We start from the raw sequence: 14,767 nt of genomic DNA, 5'->3' as shown, positions 1-14,767 counted from the left end.
GGCTGCATCAATGGGCAATAGAGATGCTGCTGATGAGCAATGTGCAGGCTGCATCAATGGGCAATAGAGATGCTGCTGATGGGCAATGTTCAGGCTGCATTAATGGGCAATAGAGAGGCTGCTGATGGGCACTGTGCAGGCTGCATTAAATTGCAATGGAGAGGCTGCCGATGGGCAATAGAGAGGCTGCTGATGAGCAATGTGCAGGCTGTATTAATGGATAATAGAGAGGCTGCTGATGAGCAATGTGCAGGCTGTATTAATGGGCAATAGAGAGGCTGCTGATGAGCACTGATCAGGGTATTAGTGCTCGGACGAACACACTTAGACTGAATTTTAATGGTTTAAAGCAGGGTTTCTCAACTCCAGTCCTCAAGGCGCCCCAACAGGTCATGTTTTCAGGCCTCCCATTATTTTGCACAGGTGATTTGATCAGTTTCACTGCCTTAGTAATTACCACAGCTGTTCATCTGAGGGAAATCATGAAAACATGACCTGTTGGGGCGCCTTGAGGACTGGAGTTGAGAAACACTGGTTTAAAGAATGTCAGGCAAAATGGTCGGCCCTCACGCATGTTCACTTCATCAAATCTTGCTCTCTTTGAACAAAGTTTGAACACCCCTGATGTAGATCTTCAATCATGTGTGACCATCAAAGCTAGTAAAAAGATGGTGTAAAGGTCTCATGCAGCCAGTCTTGTAGCAACCCAACCCTTCTAGTAACAAAAGTCTATACAGTTGGACATCCGAAGGACCACTTTTCTTGTGAATTGTGACAGCGAGTGCGGGGAGAAGATCCACGTTTCGCTGTCACAAGAAGAGGGGGATCGGGGGGAGAGGGGTCAGATGCTGATTATGTTCAGAAAGGTGAACTTATCCTTGAATCATGTAGCTTCACCAATTTCACGTATTACAGTGGCATTATCTACTTAAATAAAAAGATGCTCATCCATTCTGACTGTATTTGTTCATTCTATTCCATTCTGGTCATTCAAGAACAGTTTATATCATTATGATATTTTCTTACCAGGTTTAAGGGAAGCAGGAACATGAGGAGCAACAATGAAGAACCAATATTGGATATCAGCAGGACGGAGAACTAAACACAGAGAAACAAAATTATATATTTGAATTGTATCAATATGATTTTATTTTTACAGTATTTATTTAATTTATCGGGCCTCTCCACCCAAAAGGGATATTTCTGCATTTGGTGGATGATAAAATAGTTCAGGATCTTGCATCTCTTGAGGACTGTAGCAGAAAGATCTCTGCACTTATAACAATTTATTTTATATTATTGATGAGGCAACTGAAGCAAAAGGGCACCAAGGTGAAGGGGGAGAGTCCAAGGAACTATGAAAAAGAGACATCATTGCTGGGGGTCTAAGGCACATGTGTCAAACACAAGGCCCGTGGGCCAAATTTGCCCCACAGGGCCATTTCATGTGGCCCTCATATCTCTCCTGCAACTGCAGCACCCCCTCCATCTCCTCCCGTACTTTGTCTGAGCAGTCAGCAGCAAAGAGGAGGACAGAACTCCTCCTACAGATCCTGCACCTCTCTGTGCAGCTGCAGCACCCCTTGTATCTGCCTCCCCTGGTCTCAGCATTTAGCAGACTCTGGCAGCTGACTCCAGCCATCCTCTGGTCCTCCTCCAGACCCTGCACTTTCTGCTTCCCAGCCCCGCTCCCAGATTCTTTCCAGCAGCAGCACAAGGTATGGTGGATGCCCCAGGGCTGTCTTTAACACAGGGAAAACCTTTTTTGATATAATAAATATCCCAATTAAAAAAAAAAAGTTTTTTCTCAGTTTAGGCTGATATGTACAATACCTGCCGCCGATATTGTGTTTCCAGCGCAATGGGATCGCGCTGGAAATCACCGCTGCAAGGCTGTGCTTCTCGCGCTCGCCACCCTCACGAGATGCCGTGCATCCATAGGAATCCATAGGGGGCAGCGAGTGGGAGGAGCGACAGAGCTCGGCGCTGGCTCCCGCAACGGGGCTCGCAGGTGTCAATCTCGGCGGCACCTACTGTATTCTTCAGCATATTTTTGGTAAAAAAAAAATAAAAATTGCAATTGGCACTACCTTTTAATTACCAGAGGTTGTAACACCATCCGGACACTACAACACACTGCTAGTTCATCACCAACTAGCCATCAGAACAGCGCCGCACCTACACCCAATTTGCTCTCAATAAGCGTATATTGACTGGATTGCGCAAAAGTTATAGCGTCTACAAAATAGGGGATAGCTTTATGGCATTTTTATTATTATAATTTTTTTTTACTAGTAATGGCGGTGACCTGCGATTTTTATTGGGACTGCGACATTGCGGTGGACACATCTGACACTATTTTGGGACCATTGACAATTATACAGCTATCAGTGCTATAAATATGCACGGATTACTGTGTAAATGTCACTGGCAGGAAAGGGGTTAACACTAGGGGGCGATCAAGGGGTTAAATGTGTTACCTAGGGAGAGCGTGAGATGGGACTGACTGGGGGGGAGGGGACTGATCGGTGTTCCTATATACTAGGAACACATGATCTGTCTCTACTCCCCTGACAGGATGCAGATCTGTGAGTTTACACACACAGATCCACATTACTGCTCTGTGGCGAGCAATCGTGGGTGCCCGACGGATATCGCGGCTGCTGGGCACGCACATCGGCTCCCGAGCGCCCCCCTATAATGCCGGGAAGCTGAGGACGTCATATGATGCCCGCCCAGAGGGACAGAGTGTTCCTGCGGCCGTCATATTACAATGGCTGGGATGGGAAGTGGTTAAAGACAGCCCTGGGGTGCACAGGGATGTAAGAAAGGGTGGGGACAAATGACTTCTGATGTAAGGGGGGGGGGGGGTCCTCTGGGCATCTGCTTATATCTATTAGGAGAATAATACAATTCTTTGCCAGTTGAAAAAAAAGAAGGTTGCACACTGCTGTTATCATCCACAAGAAGACAGCTAAGACAAGACATCATGGCAGAACCGTATTTTATCTGTCTCCAATAAAGTTTCTTGTGGATGATACCAGCAGTGTGCGATCCTCCTTTTCAAACTTGCATCATCTGCTACAGGAGTGTGAGCGGGCTCCGTGCCGGTCTGCCCCTCGCCCTTCTCAGCTTACATCTAAAGTTATTACTAAAACCAGTAATAATCAAATCCAGAGGCAATTATTTAATATGACAAAGAGTAGATACATTTATAAAGTGTTACAGATAAAACCAGCCCTTTGAGGGCAACTATAATGCGGAGTTTGACACCCTTGGTTCAGGGGATACCTCAGGCTTCCAGACAGGCCCGGACTGGCCACATGGCACACCGGGCTTTTGCCCGGTGGGCCCAGGGCATCCGGGCTGCATGTCTTAGGAAGAGTGGCCTCTTGATGACTGGGCTGCACAGCGGGAGGTCCAGGTTGGGCTAACACAGACCACACCCACCACTAACCTCCCGTTATGTGGCCGTGCCTAAAGCAAAGCCAGCGCTAGCAACCTATGTAGGGCAATGATGGCGAACATTGGCACCCCAGATGTTTTGGAACTACATTTCCCATGAAGCTCAACTACACTGCAGAGTGCACGAGTATCATGGGAAATGTAGTTCCAAAACATCTGGGGTGCCAAGGTTCGCCATCACTGATGTAGGGTGAATAAACATAAGACTGTGCATTCAAACACAGGCACAAAAGAGATATACATTTAGAGGACAATCCCCGTTTCTTTGCATAATGACACAGGGCAGGGTAAACTTTACCTCCTTCAGTATTATGACACACAGGTACCTTCAATTTTTCATCAGTAGACTGCCTTATCAGCAGGGAGGGCTGTTGGAGGAATTCCCCCCTCCCTCCACCCTGCCCCAGGTCTACATACATAGTAGGTGAGGTTGAAAAAAGACACAAGTCCATCAAGTCCAACCTATGTGTGTGATTATGTGTCAGTATTGCATTGTATATCCCTGTATGTTGTGGTCATTCAGGTGCTTATCTAATAGTTTCTTGAAGCTATCAATGCTCCCCGCTGAGACCACCGCCTGTGGAAGGGAATTCCACATCCTTGCCGCTCTTACAGTAAAGAACCCTCTACGTAGTTTAAGATTAAACCTCTTTTCTTCTAATTTTAATGAGTGGCCACGAGTCTTGGTAAACTCTCTTCTGCAAAAAAGTTTTATCCCTATTGAGGGGTCACCAGTCCGGTATTTGTAAATTGAAATCATATCCCCTCTCAAGCGTCTCTTCTCCAGAGAGAATAAGTTCAGTGCTCGCAACCTTTCCTCATAACTAAGATCCTCCAGACCCTTTATTAGCTTTGTTGCCCTTCTTTGTACTCGCTCCATTTCCAGTACATCCTTCCTGAGGACTGGTGCCCAGAACTGGACCGCATACTCTAGGTGCGGCCGGACCAGAGTCTTGTAGAGCGGGAGAATTATCGTTTTATCTCTGGAGTTGATCCCCCTTTTAATGCATGCCAATATTCTGTTTGCTTTGTTAGCAGCAGCTTGGCATTACATGCCATTGCTGAGCCTATCATCTACTAGGACCCCCAGGTCCTTTTCCATCCTAGATTCCCCCAGAGGTTCTCCCCCCAGTGTATAGATTGCATTCATATTTTTGCCACCCAAATGCATTATTTTACATTTTTCTACATTGAACCTCATTTGCCATGTAGTCGCCCACCCCATTAATTTGTTCAGGTCTTTTTGCAAGGTTTCCACGTCCTGCGGAGAAGTTATTGCCCTGCTTAGCTTAGTATCGTCTGCAAATACAGAGATTGAACTGTTTATCCCATCCTCCAGATCGTTTATGAACAAATTAAATAGGATTGGTCCCAGCACAGAACCCTGGGGAATCCTACTACCCACCCCTGACCATTCTGAGTACTCCCCATTTATCACCACCCTCTGAACTCGCCCTTGTAGCCAGTTTTCAATCCATGTACTCACCTTATGGTCCATGCCAACAGACCTTATTTTGTACAGTAAACGTTTATGGGGAACTGTGTCAAATGCTTTTGCAAAATCCAGATACACCACGTCTACAGGCCTTCCTTTATCTAGATGGCAACTCACCTCCTCATAGAAGGTTAATAGATTGGTTTGGCAAGAACGATTCTTCATGAATCCATGCTGATTACTGCTAATGATATCGTTCGTATTACTAAAATCCTGTATATAGTCCCTTATCATCCCCTCCAAGAGTTTACATACTATCGATGTTAGGCTAACTGGTCTGTAATTCCCAGGGATGTATTTTGGGCCCTTTTTAAATATAGGTGCTACATTGGCTTTTCTCCAATCAGCTGGTACCATTCCAGTCAGTAGACTATCTGTAAAAATTAGGAACAACGGTCTGGCAATCACTTGACTGAGTTCCCTAAGTACCCTCGGATGCAAGCCATCTGGTCCCGGTGATTTATTAATGTTAAGTTTCTCAAGTCTAATTTTAATTCCGTCCTCTGTTAACCATGGAGGTGCTTCCTGTGTTGTGTCATGAGGATAAACACTGCAGTTTTGGTTACTGAAGCCCCCCGATTCACTCGTGAAGACTGAGGAGAAGAATAAATTCAATACCTTCGCCATCTCCCCATCCTTTGTAACCAGATGTCCTTCCTCATTCTTTATGGGGCCAATATGGTCTGTCCTCCCTTTTTTACTGTTTACATACTTAAAGAATTTCTTGGGATTTTTTTTGCTCTCCTCCGCTATGTGTCTTTCATGTTCTATCTTAGCTGTCCTAATTGCACCTTTACATATCCTGTTGCATTCTTTATAAAGTCTGAATGCTGAGGATGATCCCTCAACCTTGTATTTTTTGAAGGCCTTCTCCTTTGCTTTTATATGCATTTTTACATTGGAGTTAAGCCATCCAGGACTTTTGTTCGCTCTTTTAAATTTATTACCCAATGGGATACATTGGCTAATGCCCTTATTTAATATGCTCTTAAAGCAAACCCATCTCTCCTCCGTATTCTTTGTTTCTAATATTTTATCCCAGTTTATGCCTTTTAGCAAGGTTTGTAGTTTAGGGAAGTTGGCTCTTTTGAAATTCAGTGTCTTTGTATTCCCTTTATGTTTCCTATTTGTGTGATTTATACTGAAACTAATTGACCTGTGATCACTGTTACCTAAATTGCCCCGCATTTCCACATCCGTGATCAGGTCTGTATTGTTGGTAATCAGTAGATCCAGTAATGTTTTATTTCTAGTTGGTGCGTCTACCATCTGACCCATAAAATTGTCCTGCAAGACATTAAGGAACTGGCGAGCCTTAAATGAATGTGCGGTTCCCTCCGCCCAGTCTATGTCTGGATAATTAAAATCCCCCATTATGATAACACTTCCCATTCTTGCTGCTAATCCAATTTGTGATAGAAGATCCGTCTCCACTTCCTCCCTCAGGTTTGGGGGCCTATAGCATACTCCCAGTATTATTTTCCCCTTAGCTTTATCCCTTTGGAGCTCTACCCATAAGGATTCCACCTCCTCTCTAGCTCCCTCAGTGATGTCATCTCTCACATTCACTTGTACATTATTCTTGATATATAGGCATACCCCTCCCCCTTTTTTACCCTCTCTATCCTTGCGGTATAGGGTATACCCTTGAATGTTTGCCAGCCAATCATGAGAGCTGTTGAACCAGGTCTCTGAAATTCCCACAAAATCCAAATCCTCCTCGTACAACAGTATCTCTAGTTCACCCATCTTGTCCGCCATGCTCCTGGCATTGGTGAACATGCCACATAGTTTAGACCGGTCGCATATTGTCCTCGTATTGGGTGTTTCGAGATTGCAACTAGAACTTGCTACTATACTCACCTTGTGTTTTTGTGCTTTGGTTAACCTACCACTAATGCCCCCAATACTACCCTCTGGAATATCTTCCGCGCTGGCTATCTCTGCCTCTGGACCCTCCCCCCCATCGCCTAGTTTAAAAACCCCTCTAACTTTTTGGCCATCTTCCTTCCCAGCAGATCTGCACCCTCCTCATTTAGGTGCAGTCCGTCCCTTCTATAGTACCGGTTACCAACTGAGAAGTCGGCCCAGTCCTCCAGGAACCCAAACCCCTCCTTACTACACCAGCTCTTCAGCCACTTGTTTACTTCCCTAATCTCCCTCTTCCTTTCTGGTGTGGCTCGATGTACCGGTAGTATTCCTGAGAATACTACCTTGGAGGTCCTTTTCCTCAATTTAGCTCCTAAGTCCCTAAAATCGTTCTTTAGGACACTCCATCTGCCTCTGACTTTGTCATTGGTGCCAACGTGCACCATGACAGCCGGGTCTTCCCCAGCCCCTCCCAGTAATCTGTCCACAAGATCCGTGATGTGCCGAACATGCTAGAAACACATATACATCCCATAATAGGTTTCTCTCAAGGCAGACAAACAATAGAACAATGGGATACAGCCACACCTCAAACGATCTAGTAAAATGTCTACAGGAGTTGGAGACCAAGCTCACACAATATTCGAGCAGTTGGAAAGGTGGAATTTATCTTCATATTTTTTGAGGGATATTGTTCAGAAATATTACTGTCCCAAGTGAAAGAGCCCCTTCATTCTTCTAACACAAACTACACATGTAGGACCCTGCATAACATGGGTAAAAGGAAATGCTGAGTCCGGTGTGGTTGTACGGTGAGTCGTGTTAATGTAGACCCCACTGGGGTTCTCGGTCACCCTGTGCCCCTAATAGACACAGGGTAGCTTACATATAGGAGGGGCCGGGGGAGCTGGACAAGGAGTTTCCAGAGATCTCCAAGGTTAGCTGGGTTCCCCAAGCCCCCCGCCCAAAGTAACTCCCGTCACACTGAACACCTTTGAATGGAATTGGAATGCAAATTGTAAGCCAGGTCTTGTCATCCAACATCAGTGCCAGACCACTCAAACAGGCACAAATTCCCACAGACACACTCCAAGGTCCCGTGGATAATCTTCCTAGAAGAGGTCAATATAACAGCAAAAGGCAGCAACTCCTTATTAAGGGCCATGTTACTGGAATGAAATGTCCAACAAGTGGGGGGGTGGGGTGGTCAAGTCAGCGATCTAACAACATTTGGTCATGTATTGTAAGTTTCTTTTCTTTAAAAGGGGAGTAGTGGACAAAAATGATGTGCTATGATTAGTAATGGAAACTAAATTCAATATAGTGTAAGTGTTAGCTTCTGATTAGTTAATGTTGGTTCAGCACTTTGGAACCATCAAGCTGAATGAACCCAGTTGTGTATCAGATACAAGATTGAAACATTTACTCACATGATAAATATGAAAGCAATAATGAAGCCACGGGACAAACAAGATGACAGCCCAGATCTGATGAACAGAAAAAACAAAATGAAACAAATAATGAACATGGAGAGAAATATGTCTAGAATGTCTCTTTCCAGGAATCCTCTACATTAGTTGCTAAATTGAAACATTTACTTACATGATAAACATCAATGCAATATTGAAGCCATGGCACACGCGGGATGAGAGCCCTGATCTGTGGAATAGTAAATCAAATAAATAAAAAAATGGACTGGGAGAGAAAGGAAGCCCCTGCATAAAAGTAAAGTCTCACATTGGATTACTGCACAGATCTGGAAGAAAAACACAAAGCACACCAAGATTCAAGAAGAATACACATGATTTGTATTTAGACAATATTTGCTAATCACAAAGTTCAGCAAAGTTCATTAGCTTTTATCACAAAGTTGTAAAGTATTTTCCCTTTTTTTTTTTTGTAATTGAATTTTCCTTTTTGGCAAATGTGATATTTTACAGTAGATTGTCAAAACTGTAATTTCTAATAAATACATGTTGCCTTTTTCTCTATGTACTACTTATCCATGCTCTTGAAATTAAAGGAGAATTGATACATTATTGGCTGTTGCCATGGGAATTTGTCCATAGATAGTGATCACGGCACATTTGTAGCAATGCTGAATTTGAATTTTCCCTGCAGTAACCTCGAAGCTCAAATTTCTTCCGGCACACAGAGTACTTCAAGAATCTACAGGTTCATAGTAAGTGAGTAAGGGAACCTACAGTCTCTTTATTAGCAAAATGTTGTTTTTCAGGTGTGGTGGATGTTATGCTGGAAAATGGTCAATAACAAAGGGAGAGGGAAAGATAAATGTGCTCCTTCGTTGGGAAGAAATATAACATCCGTGGTGTGAAGGGAGTCACTTTAGGTGGTGGGCTTGTGGAACCCCGCTTACCTTGGAGAGCTCTGGAAACTCTGCGTCCAGCTCCCCCGGCCCCCCTATGTGTAAATCACCCTGTGTCCATTAGGGGCACAGGGTGACCGAGAACTCCAGTCTGATCTGCACTAGTCAGACTCACTGTACAGCCACAATGGAATGCTGTATATATTGTGTGTTGTCTCATGCTGTTGTGGACTGTTTTCTGGGATCGTTTGGAGTGTGGCTGTGTCCCATTGTTCTGTTGTGTCTGTCTGCCTGAGGAGAAATGTATTATGGGATGGATGTTTTGTATTTGTGTTCCTGGGATGTGGACTGGGGGCAGGGTGGAGAGGGGAGGGGCGAATTCCTCCAACAACTCTCCCTGCCGATTGGACAGTTTACCCCGCCCTGTATCAAAGGGAGGGGGAGTTGTTCCCTGAGTGACACCTGTGTACCTGTGTTTGAATAAACAGTTTGATGTTTTTTTTTCACCCTACATTGAGTTACGGCTAATGACTGGGTGAGCTAAGGGGTTCTGGATAGTGCTTGTTCTGGACAAAGGAAGCATTTACAGCAGACATGGTGCTGTTGAGTACGGGGATCCGTCACATATTACTGCATAACATGTACCACTGTGGAAGTAAGTTATATGTTGGAATGCCCATGTGGCATGCAGTATGTGGGGTCAGACTAAAACAAGTCTACAATATTAAAAGAGGCTATAAGAAATATTATGTCTCTAATGACTTCAGGCTTGTTCATAATAAAGACTTCAGTGTCCTTCCATTTTGGGGAATAGAGAAGGTTAAAAAATAATAGAGATGAGGTAACTTGGTGAGGAAATTCAGTCAATGGGAATCCAGGTTGGATCTATAATGCCAGGACCTTAACTACTTATGCTTTAATTATTACATTTGACCTAAATTGTTTTATTAGCACCACATGAGGTATATTACTAGAGAGTATCATGCCTGGGATTGACAGAATTTAGTCCACCCTGCATTTAATTTTTAATATTTTTTTTTAAACAAATTATTTCTATTTTCTTTATCTCATGTATATGTTCTCTACATATTTTAGTTCATAATCTTTATATATTTTTGAACTGGTTTAGACTAATTTATGGAATGTATTCTAAACCTGCCTGGCATTCCACGAGGAGAATGTGATGGGAGGCCTAGCTATACAGTAATATCCAGGGCTTTTTTTCAGCTGGAACTTGGTGGAACTCAGTTCCACTACCTCTGGCTTCCTGCTCCTTGCTCACCGTTATCATTTGTAAACACAGAAGTCCGGCTTCTGTGTTGACCAGTGATAGGTTGTCACCAACAGATCTGCAGAGTGCAGGATGGGGTCAAGGGAGATGCAAGTGCACGGGGGCCTTTGTGGATGCTGACACTCCCACTGGATGATCTCCAAGTGAGGGTGGAGGTGCCACCTACAGTGTGCAGGGAGGTACTAGAGCCGGCTGGGTGCTTCAGTTTAATACAGCAACAAAAATAAGATATGTGGAAGATGGTGGAGCTTTTAAGAAGGAGGGGAGGTTGCATGCAGAGGTCAGAGCTGAAGAGGGGTGAAAGTGAGATGTGGATGGGAGATGCAGAGGTAAGCAGTTGTGGAAGAAGGCTGAACTCTGCACCCTATGTGTAGCACACCCCTGAACTCTGCACGCTGTGTGTAGCACACCCCTGAACTCGGCACTCTATGTGTAGCACACCCCTGAACTCTGCACGCTGTGTGTAGCGCACCCCTGAACTCGGCACTCTATGTGTAGCACACCCCTGAACTCTGCACGCTGTGTGTAGCACACCCCTGAACTCGGCACTCTATGTGTAGCACACCCCTGAACTCTGCACGCTGTGTGTAGCGCACCCCTGAACTCTGCACGCTGTGTGTAGCACACCCCTGAACTCTGCACTCTATGTGTAGCACACCCCTGAACTCAGCACTCTATGTGTAGCACACCCCCGAACTCTGCACGCTGTGTGTAGCGCACCCCTGAACTCTGCACGCTGTGTGTAGCGCACCCCTGAACTCTGCACGCTGTGTGTAGCGCACCCCTGAACTCTGCACGCTGTGTGTAGCGCACCCCTGAACTCTGCACGCTGTGTGTAGCGCACCCCTGAACTCGGCACTCTATGTGTAGCACACCCCTGAACTCGGCACTCTATGTGTAGCACACCCCTGAACTCGGCACTCTATGCGTAGCACACCCCTGAACTCGGCACTCTATGCGTAGCACACCCCCGAACTCTGCACTCTATGTGTAGCACACCCCTGAACTCGGCACTCTATGTGTAGCACACCCCTGAACTCTGCACTCTATGTGTAGCACACCCCTGAACTCTGCACTCTATGTGTAGCACACCCCTGAACTCTGCACGCTGTGTGTAGCACACCCCTGAATTCGGCACTCTATGTGTAGCACACCCCTGAACTCGGCACTCTATGTGTAGCACACCCCTGAACTCGGCACTCTATGTGTAGCACACTGCTGAACTCAGCACTCTATGTGTCGCACACCCCTGAACTCGGCACTCTATGTGTCGCACACCCCTGAACTCGGCACTCTGTGTGTAGCACACCCCTGAACTCAGCACTCTATGTGTAGCACACCCCTGAACTCGGCACTCTATGTGTAGCACACCCTAAACTTGGCACTCTATGTGTAGCACACCCCTGAATTCGGCACTCTGTGTAGCACACCCCTAAACTCAGCACTCTGTGTAGCACACCCCTAAACTCAGCACTCTGTGTGTAGCACACCCTTGAACTCTGCACTCTATATGCAGCGCACCCCTGAACTTGGCACTATGTACGTAAAGCACCCCCTAACTCTGCAAGTAGTGCACTCCTGGTATTTAATCCCCCTTTAAGGTCCTTCCAATGTTCGTGGTGAAATTTGACCACACCCACTATTTGATGCGATTTAGAGAGTGGGGGGTGGGATGGGTTGTCGTGGTTGAGTTCCTGTACTTATTTTATGAGATTTTCTGGTAATATCTATATGATGGCCAGCATTTAGTGACCTTCTATATACATAGGGGTCAAATGCTGATGGTGAGCCCACTTTTTGCACATGCGTGGTGATCACAGGGTGACACGGAATGAAGAGAACTTAGATTGAATATTTATCAACGCTTTGATTTACGTGTGTAAACACTTTGTTGAATTTTTATAATCACATATTATTGGAGCACATACGTTAGTGACACTTTTGGGTGGAGTGTCATTTAAAGAGTTTTTTCACTTACTTTGGATCGCGAATGTTTCGGCTATTTATTTGATGGAAATCCCTGTTAATTATGATGTCAAATTTTCGATTTGGTTTTAGTCATAGTCTTTTGACTAAAATGCCATTTTAATTTTAGTCATATTTTAGTCATCTGAATTGTTTTTAGTCGTATTTTAGTCGACTAAAATCTTCAGTACATTTTAGTCAACTAAAACAAAAAAGGGTTTAGTTAAAACGTAATGTATCATTTAAGCACTTCTCTAGAGTTTCCAAACTCATTATTTACTCCTGGAGTAAAAATCGAATAACATGTAGTGGGGGATAGGGAAGTAAATGCGAGCGAGGGAGTGCACAGGGCAGAAAACTGGTCTGTGGATGCTGTTATTTACGGCCGGTGTCTTGTCGAATACAGTCCCCTATCCAGAAGTGTCCGCCCTGTACTGCGCAGGCGCAGTACGGAGGACAAACGAGACGCCGAAAGCCTCCGAGGTTCAACAGCTGATCGTCAGCTGTACACGGCGCCTGCGCATTTATTCTTACCCTATGTCCAGGATCATTCCCTACTATCCAAGTGGACATAGAGTTAGAATAAATAGTTGCCGAGCGCAGCGAGGCCGTGCCCGAAGCGTGGCGAGCGGAGCGAGCCCGCCAGGGGCCCTCTTACACAGCCATCGCTAACAGGTGCCCGAGCGCCGTGTACAGCTGATGGTCAGCTGATCAACTTCGGACATTTTCGGCATCTCCTGCTGCTCCGTACTGCGCAGGCGCTGCGCCTGCGCAGTACGGGGCGGACACTATCTGATAGGAGGACACTATATGTCAGAACACCGGGTTCACACCTGTGCGAATTGGATGTGGCTTTCCCGGCATCCAATTCTCATGGCAGGAGCTTGTGACTGGCTCTCTATGGAGCTGGTTCTCATATCTCCGTTGCGGCTTACACAGGTACGCTGCGCATCTTTGGCTCTGTTTCAGGGCTGAATTTAGGCAAAAATGCATCCCTGGTTCGTCCATGAAACGGAGAACAGGGACGCACCAGACCCCCTGCTGCGAGCCGCATCCATCGGAGGTGTGAACCCGCCCTCATACAGTGCTAAGCACTGCTACCTTGCTGGGAGGGGAAATACTCACCACGTGGTTTGCAGTGCATTGTTCCAGAACTCCCAGGCAGCAGGCAGACAGAGGGAGCCTGCATTCTCAGCCAATACAGCTTGTCAGGAAACTGGCGCTTTAACCACTTGCCGACCAGCCGCCACAGTTTTACTGCGGCAGAATGGCACGGCTGGGCAATGCGACATTATGTTACGTCGCTTCCCCCTGTGGCCACTAGGGGCACGCGCGTGCCCACTGCACGCTCCCCCCAGCCGATGCAAGTGTCCGGCAGTCACGATCACCACCGGGGCTCCCGCAATCACCGCTGAGACACGGAGAACCGAGATCTGTGTGTGTAAACACACAGTTTCCAATTCTCTGAGGGGAGAAGTGACAGATCATCTGTTCATACAGAGTATGTACAGCGGTCTATCTCTTCTCCTACACAGTCCCCTCCCCCCTTAAATTAGAAACACACACTAGGGAACACACTTAACACCTTGATCGCCCCCTACTGTTAACCCCTTCACTGCCAGTGACATTTTTACAGTAATCAGTGCATTTTTATAGCACTGATCGCTGTATTAATGCCAATGGACCCAAAAATGTGTCAAAATTGTCCGATGTGTCCGCCATAATGTCGCAGTCCTGATAAAAATCGCGGATCGCCGCCATTACTAGTAAAAAAAAAATAATAATAAAAATGCCATAAAACTATCCCCTATTTTTAGACGCTATAACTTTTGCGCAAATGAATCAATATACGCTTATTGCATTTTTTATATGTAGAAGAAAATATATCGACCTAAACTGAGGAAAAAAATAGTTTTTTTATATATTTTTGGGGGATATTTATTATGGCAAAAAGTAAAAAATAATGTGTTTTTTTTCAAAATTGTCGCTCTATTTTTTTATTATAGCACAAAAAAATAAAAACTGCAGAGGCGATCAAATACCACCAAAAGAAAGCTCTATTTGTGGGGAAAAAAGGACGTCAATTTTGTTTGGGTGCAGCGTCGCACGACCGCGCAATTGTCAGTTAAACCAACGCAGTGCTGAATCGCAAAAAGTGCTCCGGTCAGGAAGGGGGTAAAATCTTCCGGGGGTGAAGTGGTTAACAGACAGGCGGAGCTCTGAGGAAAGTAGAAGTTCAGGTGGGTGAACAACCCTCCCTCACATTTTCATTCGTTTACAAAAATTGGAATTGATTTTCATCATATTTTTCGTCAATTAATTTAATTAAAATTTCATTTTTCTTTTTCTTTTTTTT

At 45.3% G+C, this 14,767-nt stretch overlaps 1 protein-coding gene across 1 annotated transcript in view; it reads right to left on the bottom strand.

Moving 5' to 3' along the window:
* The window catches only part of LOC141148173 (uncharacterized), a 61,558-nt gene that overhangs the window by 7,941 nt on the left and 38,850 nt on the right, over positions 1-14,767 (bottom strand). Inside the window, exons 12-14 of the mRNA XM_073635367.1 lie at positions 8,432-8,488; positions 8,260-8,316; positions 1,027-1,098 (exon numbers count right to left, since the gene is read on the bottom strand). Of these exons, the coding sequence (XP_073491468.1) occupies positions 1,027-1,098; positions 8,260-8,316; positions 8,432-8,488 (186 nt within the window). The remainder of the gene's footprint in view (positions 1-1,026; positions 1,099-8,259; positions 8,317-8,431; positions 8,489-14,767) is intronic.

The sequence above is a fragment of the Aquarana catesbeiana genome, linkage group LG06 (assembly GCF_042186555.1).
Source record: "Aquarana catesbeiana isolate 2022-GZ linkage group LG06, ASM4218655v1, whole genome shotgun sequence".
NCBI lineage: Eukaryota > Metazoa > Chordata > Amphibia > Anura > Ranidae > Aquarana > Aquarana catesbeiana.
Note: the sequence above shows the minus strand (reverse complement) of the source record. Positions and strands in the feature narration are given on the sequence as shown.